Below are 21,488 nucleotides of genomic sequence, written 5' to 3'. Positions count from 1 at the left end.
CTGATTTTTTTTTTTCTTCCTCCTGCAGCTAAATGTCCAAGCTTGAATAAAAGAGAACACTTCTCCTCCCCCAAGGACCTAAAAGGTCTCCTATTTTAAAAGACACTGTATGATCGCATAGTGTTCATGTCAAACAAAACATTTTTGGATACAGACCACAGCAACAGCAAAAACTCTGATACTAGAACCATGCCTACCCCGACAGGTATACTACTACTGGAAAAGATGACTGAGAAGAATAAAATAAACCGCAAACCAATGCCACCCACCTATCCACCTCCACGTGCCAGAACCTTTTACACCTTTGTTCAGTTTATGTAGACTGCAATTCTGTTGCTCAGCTCCCCAGGCCTCACGGGTCTTCCTCATACACATACACAATATCCAATAAACATTTACCAGGCCAGCGCTCCAGAACTCAAGATAACCATCCAGTAAAACAAAAATTTAACTTACAGGTATTTCTCCCTGGTCTGAAACCAGAGAACATGAATTTCAATCTTCCCTCAAGTTTATGCTGTTACTGTAGACTACACAGGTCTTACTACCAGCTACAGTCTCATACATGCCCTCCAGGAGCATCCAAACATTAATCTCCTTATTAGAGGATGACTTAAGATCTAAAACACCGCACAAGATCCACTAGAGGTGAAAAAAAAAATTCACACTTCCTAAAAAACAAGTGTCACCTAGCAGCCTTTGAGAACAAATGTCAACCTTATCCATTTGTATAGATGTGAAGATGAAATCACTTTCATGTACTCATGAACAAAACATGCCATAATCCCCAAATGAAAACACCTTATATACAAAGGATAATTAGCAAACACATGATCAAGGGGAGGGCATTAGTATTTATGATTCAAGCCTGATCTTAAATACCAAAATTGGATCTAAAAAAAATAGTTTAAGTTGGGGAATGTTTTATTCTAATTTTCATTGAAGATTATTAGAAATTTTGCACTAAAAGTTACATCAGCAAAATGCTAAGTGGTAGAATTGAGAGAATAAAATTAGAGAATTGCCAGAACGGACGCTTCCTTTGTTAACTGCTACATGATTATATGATTAACGAACTGAGTTCTCTTTTTACACATCCATAGCAGCAACAAAAACACTGGCTTAGAAATTTGTGATTTTTTTCTTCAAAAAAGATTTAATCTATTTTGCTTGTTCACCCTTGTGACTCTTAAAATATGACTGCAATACATTCTGTTTTGAACTGCATTTGAAAGCTTTAAGAAGTCTACGACTGCCAAAATTACCTGGATACTGGCTGTACCCATCCTACACTCACCATATGACTTATAGCTCCTAGTATAAAGCATGTATTTATTCCTAATGCAACTCCTCATGCAGTGGAGGCAATTAGCAGATTATCTTCAAGGCAAGGTCATTACTCTAGGCATCTGCTCTCTCTTACATAGCCACTACTTGGCAATTTTCAAGGAGCAGATACATTTGTTGGGCTATTTTAACAAGACTACAGCCAGCAGGCAGTATTTTCATGCAGCTGGGGAGCAGGTGGTAATGACACAACCACTTGCTTAATCCATAGCAGTCTGCTGTCAACATTTGCTCTTTTTTTTCAATCACTGAGTGCTCAGCCACAGTGCTGGACACAAGTTAATCATATTCATTGCATGTGGAATATATTCAAAACTTTAAGTGGGTATGTGAAAAGGCAAGGTGAAACGTGAAAGGAAGAATTATATTCCAGAACTACTAAACAAAGCTAACTAACCAAATAAAAATTAAAACCTGTCAAACTATTTGGCATCATCTGGTAATGAGTTATCAGAATTCAGCAAGTCTTTGTAACAGTTTAACTGTACCTGTGAATCTACTTGAGTCCTGAACAGAGCAGAGTTTCAATTATGGGTAACAAGACTTCTAAGAAAACAGGTTAGAATGAACAAGAAATACTGTGAAGGAATGGACAGGATTCGCAATTTCATATCCAGTTTCATCAAGTTTAAATCTGCACTCCTAACACAAGTCTTACTTCTTCTATCCTATCCCAAACTTCTTGTACAGGTACAAGAGTTTCTGCAGTTTCATGACAAACCGGTCTGAGAAACTGATCCAAGTTTAAGTTAACTCTTTTTGGGTGGTGAGAGTGGGGCTTCATCTTTAACTACATCAGTTGTCTGACCTGGTTTACTGTATTGCCTCACAAAACCCACTACCAGCACAGGAAATGGGTGGTGTGGAAAACTGAATCCATTTCTGGGTTATGCCAGCTTTGGCTGTCTGTGAAATCACTTCCAAAGCTATGAATAAACATAGAAAATATTAAATCAGGAGATAAGTAATAGTCTGAATTTGCAGCTCATTTCCTATGCCACAGTAACCAAACATGGTTCTACCATGCATGCACATATTCTGCTGTAAATTAACACATTATCACTTATCACAAACTACTTTGTCTTTACTATAACGTAAAGCATGGTACTGTGACAATTACTGTAGAAGAGGAAGAGCTATTGTGCTCCAGATCTACCTTGTAACTTACTTCACACTACTGTGTTCGTATAGCCTTGGCCCTAGGAAAGATAATAAAAGTCAAGTTTCAAGATGAAAAAGCTTGTTTCTCTATGATACAGTTAAGTACACACTGGTGTTTGATCCTGAGACTACTATTGCCATTTTTTAAAAAGTGTTTTCATACACTTAGAAAATGGAATATAAACTGGATATTGTGATCACTGTGTTAAACCAACTCCCTTTTAAGTATTTCTTAAAAATATGCATCACACTGGATTAGCATTCTCAAATTCATACTCAGCTTCTATTTATTTTGCTGGAGTACTTGCATTTTATTCCAAGGCAACACTTAATGTTACAGCCCCCTCTACTGGAAATATTTAGTAGATATCGTTACACAATGGTCTGGAAAAAAGATTCTCTTAAAAAGAAATGTAAAATAAATGAAATAATACCTATAGAAGACAGACTGTAACATGACTTTGATCCATTCATATTTAGTCTGTCATTTGTAGTTGAGTAAGCATCTTTAACAGAGGAGTAAGTGCTGTAATATCAAGTAAGAATACTGATACCTTTAGTCCTTCGCTAGGCAAACCTAGGCCAAATCTAATTTAGGCATTATTTCATATGTTGTGTTAACAACCCTATTAATTTAGGCAAAAGGACCTTAAACTGGGACGTAAAAAACCCCAACAACTTGCGTCGGGTGACATGAAAGAATCATATTTTAGAATGGCCACCCAAAATCAGAAGAAAACCCACAGGGGGCCAACAGGGACAGCTTTTCATGCTCCATGTACCCAAACCCCTCCTCTCCATAACATGAGGTGCTTGTCTAAGGCTACAAGTAATGAGTTCAACTTCTCAAGATCCAAATACAGAGACAAGAATTTGTAACTATCCTTTCAAAGAACTGAACAAGGTTCACTGTTTTCTCAAGATACAAAGAAAACTGCAAGTGAAAAATGTATCTCAAGTTTTAAAATAACTAGGTCATGTTGGGTTTTTCTTAGTTTCCCTAAACAGCTCCAATAGGTAGTTCTAACACCTATGTACTCTGTAACAAAGCCTCAAGTGAAGAGAAATCTGTTTCTCTGCAACATTTCTGTTTTTCTTATTAATTCATTAATAAAAGATTTTTTTCATCCCTGTCCCTGTTCTCTTACCATCCCCTTTCAAGAAAGGGGACAGTAATACTACCATGCTTGCCTTGACTATCTTCGTTTGATACTCACAGGTGCAGTCATTGCTATGGCACTCTGAGCATAAGGCTGGTGATGTGGTGCTTGAAGTCCATGATCAGAATACAGCTGATATAAAAAAAAAATTACAAAAAGTGAGCAAAAAGCTCATTTCATAGTTTTGTTTTCGCAAACCCTTCACATGAATTTAGATTCCTTAAAACCTCAAGTGGTGGGCTACGTTTATCTAAACTACTGACTTTTTAAAAAACAAAAGGTCAGTATTTAAATGTTTTCCCCACCGTACCTAAGTTTGGTAGATTCAGTTTATCTAGATCAGTGTCAAAAAACACCTTCCTTGACAGAAGTACCATGCTTCTCTACTACAAATCCATTTCACTCAGCTGTAATTGGAACGGTGTTTAAATGTGTAGATTAGCGTACTAAAATATAATTCACAGCATTATCACACTTACAAGATATTTATATACAAATAATACACAGGCTTTTCTTTAAATTTTACACCGTCTTCTGAATTTCCACATACTGCTTCCTTTAACATCAACAAATTATGTACCTGTGAACTGAGAGCATGCCACATCCAAATATTCCTTAACTGATATCATGTTTTTAGTGTTCACAGATTTCAAATTTCTCTATTTAAGTTGATATCTGACTTATGAAATACAAAGGGTAAAATAACAACATTGCTAATAAGATTTATGATTATACAAAAAATACTGAGATTTATACACTTCAAAAAAAATAGAAGAAAAACCCCAACAACCGAAGTCTTATATTATTCAATACCTTTGTAGAGAAATTAAATTACTTAGGTACATCAGGATTTCCCAATTAAGATGTCTGAAATACCCGTTTTGGAACTTCTCTTGTAGCAATAAAATACTCTTCAACTTTTGTAAAAATACTTGATTACTGTCCTACTTTACCTCCCTGTTAATGAGGCATGAATTATCAAAGAGGAAGAGTACCAATCAATCATAATACATTTTTAATTTTATAGTAAGTTTTTCTGTAGGCAATTATTTACTGTGACTTTTAGCATCCAATTATAAAGAAATGGCCTTGTTGTACATTAATGTTTCTTAAGAAACTTTAGAAATGCTATTGATATAGAAGCAAAAACAATATTGTAATTTAAGAAAAAATTACTTAGCCATTCAACTACTCTTAATTCATTCTGATCTTCAGAATATTTAGAAGTGAGCTTCTACTCACATAGAAAAAGAATTACTTCAGGAAACTGTTATGGCTTGGGTAGACTAAACCAGCATTCTGAAGAGTCTGACTCCCATTTTATTTAAATGTTATTTTCAAACAAAACAAATTGACTAGTCTTTACACTGCTGTCTGTCATACACTTGTGACCTTCTAAAATATTTCAGAATCCAAGCATCCTCCTAGAAAACTGGAAGAGGTACTCTAACTTGAGGACAACTGAAATGATTTAACAGCAGCAGCATGGGTGTAAGAACAAGGAACAGTTGACGTAAGCGCACTGAACTGCTTGTGCTTAAACTAAAAGATTATGTTTTTCAATTGCAGATAAAGGCTTCAGTGGTAAGTAAAATTTTTTATAAAAATACCTCAGGAACTGCAGCTTCCACTAGGAGAGGTGGAGGTATACTTTCCTGGGTAATCCCTGTTGGCTGATAAACGACTTCAGATGGTTGCAGATACAAGAATGGAGGTGAAGAGGAAGGAGACTGAAATAAACACATTATTTTCATAAATCATATGATTTATGCACTATAAATACCAAAGTTTATTTTACAGTCTTCTTTGCTGTGTATAAACATAGATAAAGCTTTTAAAGTGACAAATTCATCTTTGATAACCTAAAGAAACTAAGTGAGGGGGAAGTGGGTAGAAAGGTCAGGTAGTAGGATAAAACAAAGATGCCCTTTAATCACTTTTATGTGTTTTTCAAATTTTATTTACATTTTGGAAAGCATGTTAGAGAAATCCTAAAATTTATAAAAATTATGAAAACTTACTCTCAAGATCACAGAAACATAATACAGTTTAATTTTCTCTTGCAGAAACGTTGCATTAAAAACCAAGTATTTTTGTTTTAAAATAAACCCCACAGTACTTCCATAATTCAGCACCCAGATTTCACATCAGCAGACTGCCATCTGTTAATAGAGTCGAACTGACTATAACTGGCCAAGGTTGGTTGCAATTAAAGTAATGAAGACAGACTGGAACAGGTCAAACTTAAGGGACTTGGTCCTCCTTTCAGCTTCAAACTTTTCCAAGTTCCTTGAGTGTCAGGATTTCCGTATTAAGCTCCTCTGCTACAGAGATCGCAAAACTGATTAAGTCTTCCCCCAAAATTACCAAGTTAGCTATTTCAAGTTCTTCCTCCTATTTCAAGGATCTGGATCTAATTTCACCATAACTGTGTATCTACATGCTTCTGCCAGCAATACTTGAATGAAACATCACAAGTAGTTAATAAGCTAGTTAATACTAATTTCTCCTATCAGGCAAAATACAGTAGTTTCTACCTACTTCTGAGAACTTATTAGATAATTTAATACAAACTTTTTGTCAGAGAGAGAGGGGAGGGGAAGATGCTTTGTTTAAGTCAGATTTATATTTGATGTTTCAATAAATGCTATTTTATGCCTTTTACTGTATCAGTCAGTGTTGCAAATGCATTATTAAAATATAGCAATTAATATTTATTTCAACAGTGTTGTGAATAGTGGGAAACTTCACTGTTAGATAAGCACACCGCAGCTTTAAACTAGATGCAAACTAACGGTAAAATGCTGCAACTATGAACTTTATTTACCTGTGGAACAGACCACTGCCACTGACTTGGAAGACACTGTGTTGGTGCCTAAAGACAAACAACAAAGATACTACTTATGTGATTAAGAACATATGCATACACATACTAGAATTCCCAACATACTAGAATCAAAACTATCTCAAATCTATAACAGTTCTTAATTAAAAAGAAGAAATATGATTTTCATTAAGCCCTCAAACAATTCAGGCACGGTTTTGTCTGCTTTCACCCAGCCTCTGACTTGGACATTTCATAAGTTTCTACAATACTGAAGCATCTAAGAAGCATGCCTAATTAGGAAAACAGAAGATACAAAATGCAGTTAACTTTCTAATACACATTAAGAAGATGGACATACTGTGTAAGTTCAGATGTGGGCCACCAAGACGGTTAGGAGACTGGAGAATAGATATATCAAGATGCTGAGAGAATTGGGTTTGTTCAGCCTTAAGAAGGATAACAGTGGGAGGGCATAATTATTGCTGGCTACAACTACCTAATGGGGGGGCATAAATAGGAGTGAGCCAGATTCTCAGATGTGTTCAGAGCACAGGAGTCAACGGACACAGGCTGGAATACTGAAAATTTTAACGGGTTATAAAGAAAAGTCTTTTACTGTAAGAAGGTTCAAGTATTGCAAGAGGCTGTCTACAAAGGTTGTAGCATCTCCATCACTATTTAAAATTCAACTGGACAAGTTCCCGAGAAATCTGATCTAACCATCCCTGCTCTGAGCAGGAGTTTGGCTTAGATGATAAAAGTTAAGGATGGTACTAAGCTGGTTGTCTAGCAACACCAAAGAAAATTTTAATTTATTACATTTCCATGTAGTTACATAGGCAGAATAAATTGTATCCTAGTGAAAAGAAAGCCTTCAATGAAATTAAAATCTGTTTTATATGACTCTTTTGAACAGTCTTTTTATTTCCTAAGAATAAACAGACCCAAGACAGTGCTGTAAATAAAACTGCAGGCTGGAAGGAACACTGATGGTCTGAAACCCGTTTTCAAACAGATACCTGATAATGGTATGTAGGAGACTGATAAACTGGTTGAGCTACCATCATAGGTGAACTGGAAACAGAGCGAGTCTTAAAAAGAAAAAGAGTTACAAGTCTTAATGCAGCAATTTCATAAACTGTCATTCCTATTAAGAACAGTTCTGGAGCACTATAATGCTGAACCACCTCCCCTCCCTTTTGAAAATGGCATTACCAAGTTTTAACTTGCACTTAGGTTTTTCAAAACCACTATTTCCAAGGGCCTATATTAGATATGAAACAAGAGTCCCTGGCTTATTTACTTAGTTCTTTCCAGAAAGCACTAGGCCATCACTATTGAGAGATGCTAAGGCCATCCACTACCCTGACTACAGGTACATTTTTGTAAACAGTTAGGGCAAGCTAAACTGTCACTGATGTATTCCTACCCTCTCCACAGCCCCAACCCAGTCTTCCCTTTTCCATTCCCTACCTCACACCAGCCACAGCATTCATCCCATTTGACAGTTAACCAGTTTAGGTAGCTAAACCAGCTACAAATCTGCCTGGGTTTTCTGGGGGTCCAGCTTAGGATCAGAGAAACACTAGTGAAAGAAAGGGGGGGCAGAAATATATGGCCACAGTAGAGGACAACATAGCACTGTGAACCTCTAGTTCTGATTATTCAAAGCTAGTGTGTACAACTCCCACGTCATGAAATTCCCTCATTCCTACAAATATTTAGGAAGGAACAGCCCAAAACTACTTTAATCCATTCCACACTACATGAAAATGCAGAATGCAAAATGGAAAACAACTCCAATCTGCACTGTAACACATGCACAATACACCCCAAAAAGTATTAATACCTTTAATATGATTAATGTTTTCTGTAACTTCAGATATGCAGGGTTTTTTTCCTTTACTTCTTTATATAGCTTCCTAACGATGAAAACTAAAAATACGTAAACAACTGAAGCCAAAAGAGGCAATGCTATTTGTAACTGAAAGACTGAGTGCTACCTGTTTGAAACACAGTGGATATGAGCCAGGGCACCAGAACCAAAGTTCAGTACTAGGACACAAAAAATACTCACTGTTTTTTTCCAACAGGTAAGATTTGAGGCACTACATCATGCCTCTACTAGAGGACCAGACATCTTAGAAGTTAAGAGAAGCGATTAAAACAGAGGTTAAATACCAAGAAAAAGATTCTACAGTGCCAAAATAAACAACATAAAAGAATCTATTATTGCCCTCATCTCTGTTTTGGGAAAGTTTGTTTATATTTATTAGCAATTCTACTGAGTTTTTCCCCCAATATGTAAAGGTATTTTCCACTCAAATAGAGAGATGGTATGTACAGCCTCTGTGAATGCTGCTGTCACAGAAATTGGTAAGGATACATCCCCTATGTAGAGGTCCTCTGTGCCTCATGCAGACCCTATCAGTCTTGCAATCCTTCCCTCTTGTAAAAAAACAAAAATGAAGTGACTGACAACTCCTTCCCATACTTCCCAAGAAATTCTGTCCAAGTTGCCCAAGCCTACTAAAGCCAAACAATTAATCTATTGAATTATCTTCCCTCTAAAACAAGCAGCATTCTTGAAAAAGAGTATGTGAATGACAATTTCACTTTTGCTTTGTTGATCTAGTATTATGTTCTCTTTCCATTCTCAGCATAATAGTTTGGAGCCAAGAACACCTCACTCATGGAGGAATAATAAATGGAGTTAAATCAAGGGTCATAAGCACCAGCAACTCCTTAGTAAAACAAAACTTCTCCTGGGGTATGGCTCACACTGATTCTGAACTACCCTGTCCAATAGGTCACATCAAAGCAAAAATCCCCTGCAGAAGAACAATAAACTTAAGTAATATTTAAAAAAACCCACAAAATAAACAGACTAGTATAAGGAAGCCATTTAAACATCAAACATGAGGCACAGCCAAAGAAACTGGAAGCAGGAGGGACTTGAAAACACTGCACTCATCCTGGTCCACAGAAAAGCATATATACAAAAATAAATCACTTACTGGCCATGGCTGCAGAACAGAAGCAACTTCAGACGTATGAAAATAAGCCACTCCATTATGGTAAATATAAGGATATCCGCTTGAAGTAAAGTACATTGTACTAGCTTCTGGTATTACAGCAGAATCTGGAATTAATATTTTAAAGTTTACTTAGCAGTAAATTTTATTCTTTTAGATGTGTAGGTCATAAAAAAAATCACTTCTGATCTTCAGAAAAGCAACACACTCAAAGGAAAGAACATGAGGCAGTGTGCCTAGTGCCATTTAATTCCCTCTCAAACACAAAATCGTGAAAGCAGATGGTCACAGGATGTCTCCAGAGGTAGATGGGAAGGGGTGCAGAAAATGACATGCATATAAATTACTAAACACAGATAACTCCAGTTACCAGAAAATATGTATATTTTTAATCTTCAAATGTCCAAAGGTGACTTCACATTGTAGGAGATTAAATGGTAACCTCCACATATTCGTATTTAGCTGAAACAGGATCCAACCACTAAAACCAACAGAATGATTTCATTACAGGGTGCAGCCTGGTTTCTTGACAGACAAAGACTGTGTTTCTCTGACACACAGACTGGCAAAAGTAAAAACTGGTATCTAGATGTCAGCAACAGGGGCATTTCTCAGCTATACTACTGCTATGGTGGAGGCTGTAAGTCACCACAGTCCGATCCCAAAGCAGAGGTCCATCTAAACAGCCCTCCAACAGGTACTGACAGCAAATTCAAATTCAAATAAAGAGATCTATCCCATATGCAGAGGTTGTTTATCTTTTTCAAACACTGCCTTTGAGATCACCGACTCTATTTTTGTCTGCATTTTCTTTGGGGGGGATGGGACAGAACTTCCTATTTTTCTAGAACTTCATGTCAAACATGAAGACAAGTTTCAGTTCCAAATATAAAGAGACTTCCTCAGGAGAAAAAAAAAGGAAAATTTATTCTGTAACTGAAATAGAAATCTTGAAATCACATTAAGTAGTAACATAGCATTGAAAAAACTCAGGAAGAACACAATATAAAGATTACTGAAAAGTTTTAGTTTTTCACCTCCCTTGCAAAGGTGAGTGCCATGAGGAAGGGCCATTTTACAGGGAGACACAACACCAAAGAGATTACTAGAATGCTAAGTGGAGGATCAAGAAGGGTCCCACAATGATTCAAGAGTTGTTATCAATAGTAAGAGTTTGACTAACTGCTAGAGAAGCCTGAAAGACATTTGGATACAATAAAGCTGAAATATTAGCCATAGACAGGTCAGGCTAAGATGGTCGTTGGCACAGTGTTAAACAAACCTTAGAAAAGTTAAAGGCTACTTTAGCTCCACTAAGCAATGTAGGATAGCACTTACTGATATCTCAAGTGAGGACACCAACAGGATTCCACAGACAACAATCCTGTCCACTTTGCTAATCACCAAGGACCTTGCACAGAACTTTCTGCTATTGTTGAATAAGTCTCTTGCAAAGGAAAAGGAAATATTCTCCATCAAACCCAGCAAACTCACTGTGACAGGAAAATAAAACAACTTGGGGGAAGGTATAGCTAGCTGAAATTCTTCCAAACCACAACAATTCATCATTCTTCTTCCAGCTGTTCATGTTCAGTTTCTACTTTTCAGCTCTTAGAAGACCCACTTTCACAATACTTGGAGTTGGGGAAAAGCAATCTGGGTGTTCCCCCCAGTATGTTCAAAGTTCTTAGCACAAAAGGTTCTACAATAAATGGGCTATCTTTTCAATTCAGCTAAATAGAATAGAACCACAGCCCTCCAATGATACTGAGAGTCTAGGTTTTATGGCTTCATGAACCTCAAGATGAGCTGCAGCATGACAGAGTATCCTAGTGACTAAAGTTAGATAGGCTGAGCACGAGGGCAGACACACTAAGATCATATCCTAGGATATGTCCCTAGATGCCAATATGATCTTGTATCACAGATCTATCCTAGGCCTGAGGAAGAAGTGGCAGAGTCAAACAGGGACACGAACATGGAGATCTCAAAAGGACACAGCAGCCTTCTTCAAAAAAAATGTTTGAGGGATTTTTTTTTTCCTTCTGTTCTGCCAGGTCCCAGAATTAAAACACAGAGTCAGAAATATGCCCCTCTTTTACCAATACACACATTCAGCACAAGAGTCAGAGGAAGGAAGCACCGCAAGTAAGGGAACACAGCTAAGAAAGTCCAAGTCAAAGATCGGAAGGGAAATAAAGCACAGAGGAAAAAAAAAAAAAAAAAAGAGGTATATAACCCCTTGATGATGACTGAGCAAAGATTATGCTGAATAATTTCTAGAGCACAGAGACTGTACAGCTGGAACAAAGTATTCCATTTCCCCAGGCAAACATTATCCTGTACACTTACAAGGGAGGAGGGCATACCTATGCATGAGGGGAGGAAGAGAGAGAAACTTCCTGCCTGCAGAAAGTATGTCTACACCAACAGTGTTAGTGTACATATGGACTACTTCTAATTGATAACATGACGGTAACAACTAAAGAAAGCTTTAGAATGAAACTACAATTCCTCTGAATTGTCCTCAGACTGAAGATGAGAAAGTTTTAGTTTTTTATCTTCCAAAAGGTACCATAGGACAAATACTGAAGGGAAGTTACAGAAGTACACTTCCTTCCCTGCTGCACTTAAACAGGAATGTATAAACTGGGGCTTCCCTGCATTCACCAGGTTCCTCTTCATCACCTGCAAGACAGTCTGACACATAGCCCTTACTGAGGAATAACAAACCAGCATGCTCTGCAACGCAAAAAACTGATGGATCTTGTTTTAGAAGTTGGTGATTCATATCCTCCATTTTCAGTAGTGTATTATAGAAACAAAACAGCCCCTGGCAGATGGAGAGGCCATCTCTCCTGTCCCCCCCAAAAGAACATCTTAACAGCATACTGTCTCAAGACAAAGTCATGTGACAAAACCTATCAATACTCCTTTTATGTAAGTGTTCAATCTAAATGGTTCTTTGCCACACAAGGAACAGAGAACATCCGTTCCATTATCTTACAGCAAAGAATTCTTAAGAACTGAATGGTGACTGCAACCACCCATTCCTTATGGTTTCTACTGAAGAAAGCAAGATGCAAGAGTCCTGACAGATTTTGCCAGTATAAATAAAGTAAATCGGTAACAACCCTACCAACCAGCACAGCCTGCTTTATCCTGTAGAATCTGTGAGGACAGTCTAAGTGTTTAGATTTGAGGTTCTGCCTGGCAGCTGAAAGAAATTTCCATTCAGTTCGTTCCTAGATAGATGACCTTTTCTAAGAAAGAAAATAAGTAACATATTGAAAGAGAGAAAAGAACCAAAAGATCAATCTGTTTATTTGGACGTTTCCACTGGCATGCACTTGCTTCCGCTGTGAACCATTCTGAGCACATTCCATGCACAGCACTAATGCAGTGCAAGACCAGGCACATCTTAATTAAAAATTTACATTCATAATGACTCTTACATAATATACAAATGCAAGTAAAAATACATACAAGGACTCCGTGTTTGTTGTTTTCTTATTGCTGGACCAATATTCAATTTCTTATCCTTATAATTAAGTTTTTTAGCCTAGAATTAAAGAAAGAAGATGTTATTTTCTACACATATCTAGGCATCCAAGAAACAAAAGTCAGAAGTAGACAAGGCACTTAGCAGCTTTCACCCTCCCCCAACTGTTATTTACAGTGCCATCTCAAAAAAAAAAAACAAACCCAAAAGCTATACTATTTTCTTTTCTATCCTAAGCATAGACTTCACATACACAAAATTAATCATTAGTAATTTCAAGTATTACTTACTCCTCATGGAGCCTCTTGACCAACAACTGATACCTATAATTGCCAGCAGATTTTTTTAGTTTTACCTCTCATGTATTTACTGCTTTAATAAAAGCACATGTGTGCACAAACTGACAAGTTCAAGTATAAAGATCAATTTTTTTTTCTATGATCATGACATTATTTCACAAAAGATGAAAGTGGCCAGATTATAAGAACTGAATGTAAAAAAAAATCCCATATTCACTCAGAATTGCCTTAAAACTTCCTTACATCCAGGCTAACAAAATGTAAAAGCACACTAAAACAGATATCCTAGTAAGGCTAAACTACTGCAGAAGAATTTAAGAAAAAAGTGCTAGGTACAGACAAGTAAAGCTACATTCTCTTCCAACTGTTTTGCTTACAACAGCGAGTAAGCATCAAGTACAAGGTAAATTAAAACCTTGCCTCTGTTGTTAAATTGACACTGAACTCACTAGTTAATATAATGAAAAGGAACAGGGTAAATCAAGCACTTTTTTTTAGTTGTCAGCATCTCTTTAATATTGCTTTGCAAAACCTAGAAGGGTTCTGAAGGTCTGCTTCCCTGAAGAGTTATGCAAGGGAGAATGTGCACTAAACACTACCACATGACACCACAAAGTTTTCAGAGCTCTAACTTCTCCAGTAAGGTGATAATTACTTCTTAAAGAGGAACATAGAAATAGTTCTAAGTCAAATTCAAACAGTTAGGTAATTAATACATTTTCTTCATTTGAGCCAAATTTAGCAAAATACTTGAACACCCGTACATAAAAGCCCAACTATCAGATTTAAAGTTAGGAAGAGACTAAACTATTTTGTTGAATCTGGGACTTCATAAACAAGTCTTAATTATGGCAAACATACCTAGCTAGTCTGTTAAACACAGAGCAACTCCTAGAAAACAGATGTGCATTTCAGTCAAACTGCATTCTGACACAGACAATAGGAACTGGTTCTTCCCAATGCAATGTATTTCACTGATGTGATCCATCAGAATTTAGACTTTTTCATACACAGCTTTCACAGTTAAGAGAAACATCTAATCTGTACGGACTTCTTCAAAGCATTCAATACAGCACTGCATGAAAAATTACACGATGACATAGAAAGTGAAGACTAATACGAAAAACTGTGATGAATAAAAAATTACTTCAGAAAGATGGGAAGACGTAGCATTAGTAGTAATAGTGTATGACCAGAAAGAGATCCTCAAGGTCTGTTCTTGATACTAACGCAATTTAATACTATCAAAGACTGCAACAGAGAAATCTGAAAACATTACTCATGATAGAAAAGTAGGATGCAAAAAAAAAAAAATCAGTGCAAATCAGAGTATCATATAAATGAGAAGAAATTCAGGAGTACAAAATGAAAAAAATAATTCATTTCATACATAAATTATTAAAGCCTAGAAACTCTCAGCTTAAGACATCTGAGAAATACCTAGATGCTAATTGATCTTAAGATGAATATGAGATAGCAGTATCATGCAAAGATGAAAAAGGTGATAGAATTGTAGAACATCTAAATGAAAGCACTTATAGTAGACAGAAAAGTATTAGTCATTGAATGAGACACCAGTAAGACTTCACATGGAGCAGCCTTTCAGTTACAACAGAGGCAAAAATCCTAAGCTATTTTCACCATGGTACTCAGTATCATTGGTATTCTTCTAGTTCACAGAAATAAAACAAAAAAAACATGGAAAGAAGAGTAGCTGACTTAAGGAGTTCCTGTCTGTATACTCTTTTAGCTCTACATAACTGTATTTTTTGAAAACACTGAGAATTTCTTTGAAAATGTCCCAGCTCTTACTTTGAATTTTAATACGTGAAATTCCAACAAAGGTTCGGTATTTCAACATTTTAACTAGCTTCATACTTGGGAGAAGGCAATTTGCAAGTCTTGGAGACTATTTTCTGGTGGTTTTTTTTTTTTTTTTTTCTTTTCTCTCTCTCTCTCCACACCCAGACACCTTCAATGTGTATGAATAGATCCTGACCAACAGATCTCTCCAATACATTCCAACCGGAACATGGAGCACACAATCAAAAAAAAAAAAAAAAAAAGACCAACCAAAACAAACTGCAAACTGAAGAGCTAACATAAAGCTGAAGAGCTAACCATGTCTCAAGGGAGGTTCTACAAGGAGCATCAAGACAATAATGTAGCGAAGAGGAGAAGCAAAAATTACATGACATAAAATGAGCTTCACTGTTTAAGACTTCAAGTGAATCTAATTATTCCTGAAAAGAATTACATCAGCTCTTACAATCAAACATGTCAGGATAAAACAGCAGTTATCTTTCCCAACTCCCCAGTAAATCTTGACAGCAATGGATTTTCTCGTAAAGCAAATGAAAGCAGTTGTGGAGGGTAACGTCTGTATAGCTCTGTATGTACTACAGGCCACATGTAGACTAAGAAAGTAAAGACTGTAGGTCAAAGTCAAGAACTGTACTATGACCTGGCAACTCCCCTCTCAAGTTCCAGAAGATCTCACTATAAATCTTATCTTAGAGCTCTCTAAACCATGTTCTTAACTACACAGACCAAAAACTTGACAGATCTTCAAATGCAAGCTGGCAAACAGAAGAGGACCAGACAACCAGGGCTACTTAGTGTCTAATAAGAAGTGAAGTATCTCATTTAAGAGATGATCGTAATGGGAACTACCACTTACCTCTTGTAAAATCTTCTGTGCATCTTCTTGGGTTTCAAAAGTAATGAAGCCATACCTAAATAAAAATTAAAGAAGCTAAGCCTTTGAAATTCATATTTACATACATTGCACATTACTACTTGATATATACTACAAGTGACATTAAAGGTAAACTAATGGGAAAAAGGTTAATCATAGAAAAAAAGATTGCTGTGCTGTAGCAACTGTAACCTTAATTTAACATCTTCATTATAGCCTATTTACTAATATATTTAAGTATGTGGTGGTATATCACTATTTCTATGCAGCAAATGAGTAGCCCACTTAGAAAGCTATGCAAAAATCTCTGTATTGTCCTTGTTACGCAGTGTACATCTTTAGTTCCTTCACTTCTATTAAAGAGATTTTGATCTGAAGCTCTTGTTATGGGTGCCCAAGATGAGACACTTAGGATGTTGTTTTTTATTATACTGTACTTCATAGCACAGCTCCCACCTACTTCAGCGACAACTGTGAAAGCTCTACACTCCCACAACCACTATTCACTACATTAAATTGAATTCCCAAAAAAGCAGCAATGAAGAGATAGTGTTTATCTAGGAATTATTCTTGTAATTCTTGACATGACCAGCATTGAACAAGAGTTCTGTGGTGATCGGGGATGAGGTATTCTCATACTTCATGACACAGTATGTCTTTCATCATACTTCTAACTGCTGCAACAAATCAAACAGGCTTTCTACACAGAACTCCTGCTGTACCAAAACCCCTCAATTCATTTCCAAAGAAGTCCTGGCCACCAAATGTGGCACCGCCTGTGCAAAAGTATCTGATGTTATAATTGAAGTATGTACCACAACATGTAAGCACAAAAAGAAAATTGGTTCCCCCCCCCAAGTAGCTTCAACCTTCTGAATTTCAACAAATCTTTTTTTGAAGTCTTTTAGTAGTTTTGTATGCATAATTTGTTGCATTCACGGCTTATTTCTCTGGGTCCAATTTCAGAAGATACCAAGGCGGCCTCTGTCATTCCAGCCAGCAGATGAAATTTTGCAATACAATGTATCATCCTTTGTGAGCGTTTCCATGCTTATTTGAGTACAGAGGTCCAGTAAGTCTCTGATCAGCTATACATTTAAATCTGCGGGCTTTTCCTGTATTGTCTTCTCTAAACAAATCTGGAAACATTTCCAAGTTCAAAGAACAGAGGAACTGCTTCCCTAGGTTGGGACCTTACCTACACAGACTTTGGATTCTATGTGCTATCTGGACAATAAACTAATAGACATAATCAATCACAAAAACTTGTAACTTTCTTAAATCACTTGTCAACATGAAGCAATGAAGCCCATGCTTGGATTTAAATAGAAATCCCAACACCATTTAAAGTAATTATTTTCCAACGTATTTACTGAGAGACATATGTTGGTAATCACAACTGCATAATGACTGGGTATTCTTGAGTTACTGTACTATATGGACACATGTCCTGCAAATTGCAGGTATTTCTTGGAATTTAGTAAAAGGGAAAGAGGCTTGGTGACAGATCTGGGACCAGGATCTAGTCCAACATGCTGGTAAGACCTGCAGTTTAGGGTGTAATTTGCTGATATATGTTAAGCGCTGAAACCATTAAAATTGTGAGATTCAGACACCACAGGCTTACTGCTTAGAAGAGAACTTCTGACGAAAGTGAACTTTACAGGTACAAATTCTCATGCACATGCCTTTTTGCTTCAGCCCCCTCCCTACCCTTCTGTGGCAGTACAGTTCCCCACCTTGTTTCCTTCACCATCCATTGGGTTCTAGCAATAAGTTTACTACCCAGTCTTAATCTTTCTCCAGATTTGCCCTTTGGCATTTCTCTTATTGTTGACTTCCAGTCTTAGTCCCCTTTTCTGCAATCATGATTCATTGTCAGCTTTGTCCCCTATGTTCTTGTTCCAAAAAAAAAAATCTTCACACAAAACCTGTTACTGCCATGCACTTCAGCACAATCAGGTGTATCTCACCTCTTCTTCCATTCTTAGGCTCCTTTCCACACTGGCTTTCAGTAGTAGAAGTATATATGTTTAATAACTAAATTACCTTTTTAGTATTATCAACTTATTATTGTCACAAAAGAACCTGAAAGGACTACTGATTTTGTCCTAGTTGCACACAGCTTCATCTTATAACAACATGACTACAGAGTTCTACAGTTATGCAAATTATAAAGACATTTATATGTAGATGTTAAAGGGCAAGAAGAGATTTTTGCATACACAGAATAACTGCGAACATCAATAACAGAAAATTAGTAATATTTCAAGCTATGAAAAACAATCAAATTTACTCTAGTCAGTCAGCTTTCTGTTATATTTTCAATTCCTACAACATGCTTATTCTACTATACCAACCCCTTTGATATTCCAGCTCTGTCATTTACTATCTTCACTTCTTTCACACTGCCATACTGAGCAAAAAACTTCCTCAGATCATTTTCATTAGTCTAGTACAGCAATTCAAGAGGGGAAAAAAAAAAAAAACAAAAAGAAAAGTTGGTTTGCATAGTTTTTCCATTAACATTTACCACAAGACTTTTAATGGCTATACTTTGGATAAAGTTTGTTACAAACTAATTATAACCCTGGATAGGAAAAGAATGAACATGTATGAACCTCACAGCTCCTGTTTGATTACTGCATTTTCATATTCAGCAATAATGCTATAAAGCCACTAAAACATTAAAACTCCTCTTTTAGTGGATTTATGTGACAACTGTCCTTTTACAGGTAAGACCACTGAAGCAGTTTTACTAGATCTGAATTTTTGTTTCTGTAAATTACATACTAGAGTGCTGTTTACAATATGAAACATTACTGCAATGTTTTCAAACTTCAAAAGAGCAGACTATGTAGGTTTCCATAAAGGATATGCATAGGTCACATGAAAAAAATCCCCACTAAACCAGTGACTTAATAGTCAAATTCATCTAATATACCACAATCCCTCTATGTAAAGTATATTTAATGTAAGGCTCTGAAAATATGTACAAGCACACCACAGGAACTCCCCATTATAAATAAAGAAAAGGTCCTTTTAATGGAGAATGGCCTAAATCCACTTGGAAGAAACTGTTCCTGAGTATGCATGGAGTAAGACAAGTTCCTAAAGTAAAGGCACACCTAAGCTATGGGAACACTTGTCTACCTTCTATGAACCACTTTTCTTTTACAATGTAAGCACATCTCAAACATGGTGCCCTAAACACTGCATTTCAGATTTTGAAGTTTTGTTCTACAGAGGCCTTAGTTAATACTATACCCAATGCTGGAAGAAGTATGCTTATATGCATGGATCTCTATATGCTTTGAGCAATTTCCATACTCGTCTATATTTTTTGTTATTTTAATGAAATATATCAGAAGTACTATTTCACCTTTAAGTGAATGACTTCTAGTGCTTTTAACTGTATGTATACCATCTATTAAATCCTATCCTGCACACCAAAGGCTTATCTGCCTCATTCAAGGTTGAGAAGCAGTAAGATCTTAAAAGAAACAAAACCCAATTTAAACAACTTTCATAGCTGGAAAGAATATGAAGTTAATGCTCTTTTTGAATAATTCTACCCTCAAGACACATTTTACGAAAAGAAATAATGCAGCGTGCTTGCTACAACCTGTAAGCAGAGAGCAACAATGGTTGAAGACTGCTTTGTCTCCCTCACTAATCCAAGTATTCAGGCATGAAAACATTAGAAAATACTCAGTTGCTCTGAAGATGCAAGGAGTAACAACACATACAAGAGCACTGAACAGACACAAAACACTGCAATATTTTATTAAAGCTCAGTAATTGTGTCTTCTCCTTGAAAGCTGCCTGCACTGCTTCTTGAGAAACTACCCACCGTGAAGGTTAAAAAAAAATTCTGGAATCCAGAACCCCTCTCTTGAATAGATGATCACACTTTGCACCTAAACAGAAGTGTGAAAGCCTGTGTATAAACGAAAACAGAATCAGCCAAACAACTGGTAGCTTATATAAAACAATTCTATAGTGTATGCCAAAGTGTTTGCACATTCTCAAGCAATGCGAAGCACACACAAAGTACAAAAGACTCGCAGTGGAGATTTTTCTTTCCCTTTTCTCCAATGAACACCAAAACGTATCTGCTTAGAAATGAAAAGCCTATAGATAATATTTCCCCTTTCTGGGAGACTGTTTTTTTAAGCTCCGTATGTTGCATGTAGCTCGGCTGCTTCACAAAGCTGAGAAAAAGAACCTATGACAAAACAGTTGAAAGCTGAAATACACAAAGAAACAACCAAAGAGCCCTTAAGACTGATGAGTGCTGGAAGTGTCATTCAATACCTCAAGGACATGAGGGATGGCTACACAAGAGTATAAACTTGGAAAGCCAAAGGTTTATCTTCAAAGCAGTGTATTAAAGGGGGAGTAAGAAAGAAACACTGTTCTAAGATTCAGTGCAATGTGCAAGTATCTGGACAAACATGGTATCTAGAAGCTTGCCAGAAACACACTCAAGACTTGACTCTTCCTGCTCATAACAGCACAAAGGCACTTGCCAGATTCTTAAGAAAGGCTGTTAAGTCTTCACTTAGGTCAAAGATACATGGCATACACCACTGAAGAAAGAGCTCTTTAGACCAAGATGGAAACGCACCCAACTGTAACTTCTCTTACTGAATTGTTTCTCTTAAATTTAAGAGGCCAGATGTTTCCTCTTACAAATAGCAATCACTGCTATGGTGATAATCCAAATGTAAGTGCCTGGCAAAATGATAAAAGAGCTTGCTGGAAAGCAAATAATTTTTTGTTGATCAAGTGTCTCCATTTTTCACAAAAATAAACAGCTTTTTACACCCACACCTTCCCAGCTGACTTAAATGAGACCATTGGGGTTAAAAACCAACAAAACCCAATCTTTTTTGCCATAGGATTCCAAACAGAAAACAATCTAAGACTGACATATATATCCTATGATTTGAACAGAAATTTAAGACTCTACTTGATATCAAGAGTCATAGTAAATGGAAGAGTAGCTAAAATGTCTACAAAGGTTTCCTCCCTTCTGTTTCCTCTCCCAACAAAATCCATCATCTTTATGTTTACAGGCACACACACACTCTTAATCCTCTGCTGTTGAAACTAAGATTCACAATAGATTTTGACTGTATCAGTGACTGAACCAAGATGTCAAGAGACACTTCAAAATGAACAATAAATATGACAATTAAGAATACTGACATGTTACACAGAAAAGTGTTTTAACCTTTGAAATTGCAGTGAAGAACAGAGTGAGACACGTCTTTTTACAGCTCTGGCAATTTGCTTACTATTAATGCAAAAAGCTACTGTGCCTCTTTGCTAAGGCCCAAATATACTGAAGACCTTGTACAACATCTCTTGAATTATGAATGCCTCTGAATTATCTCAGCCAAATGAGCCACAAGATCCTGGAATTTCTTGTATTTATCATGCAAAATAGACTG

The 21,488-nt window shown here is 36.6% G+C and overlaps 1 protein-coding gene across 1 annotated transcript in view; it reads right to left on the bottom strand.

The window, feature by feature from the left end:
- Window positions 1–21,488, bottom strand: part of BOLL (boule homolog, RNA binding protein) — a 46,641-nt gene that overhangs the window by 7,747 nt on the left and 17,406 nt on the right. Inside the window, exons 6-13 of the mRNA XM_074828316.1 lie at window positions 18,390–18,481; window positions 16,012–16,066; window positions 13,017–13,092; window positions 9,513–9,637; window positions 7,515–7,586; window positions 6,496–6,543; window positions 5,279–5,398; window positions 3,726–3,800 (exon numbers count right to left, since the gene is read on the bottom strand). Coding sequence (XP_074684417.1) covers window positions 3,726–3,800; window positions 5,279–5,398; window positions 6,496–6,543; window positions 7,515–7,586; window positions 9,513–9,637; window positions 13,017–13,092; window positions 16,012–16,066; window positions 18,390–18,481 — 663 coding nt within the window. The remainder of the gene's footprint in view (window positions 1–3,725; window positions 3,801–5,278; window positions 5,399–6,495; window positions 6,544–7,514; window positions 7,587–9,512; window positions 9,638–13,016; window positions 13,093–16,011; window positions 16,067–18,389; window positions 18,482–21,488) is intronic.

The sequence above is a fragment of the Strix aluco genome, chromosome 6 (assembly GCF_031877795.1).
Source record: "Strix aluco isolate bStrAlu1 chromosome 6, bStrAlu1.hap1, whole genome shotgun sequence".
Lineage (NCBI taxonomy): Eukaryota > Metazoa > Chordata > Aves > Strigiformes > Strigidae > Strix > Strix aluco.
Note: the sequence above shows the minus strand (reverse complement) of the source record. Positions and strands in the feature narration are given on the sequence as shown.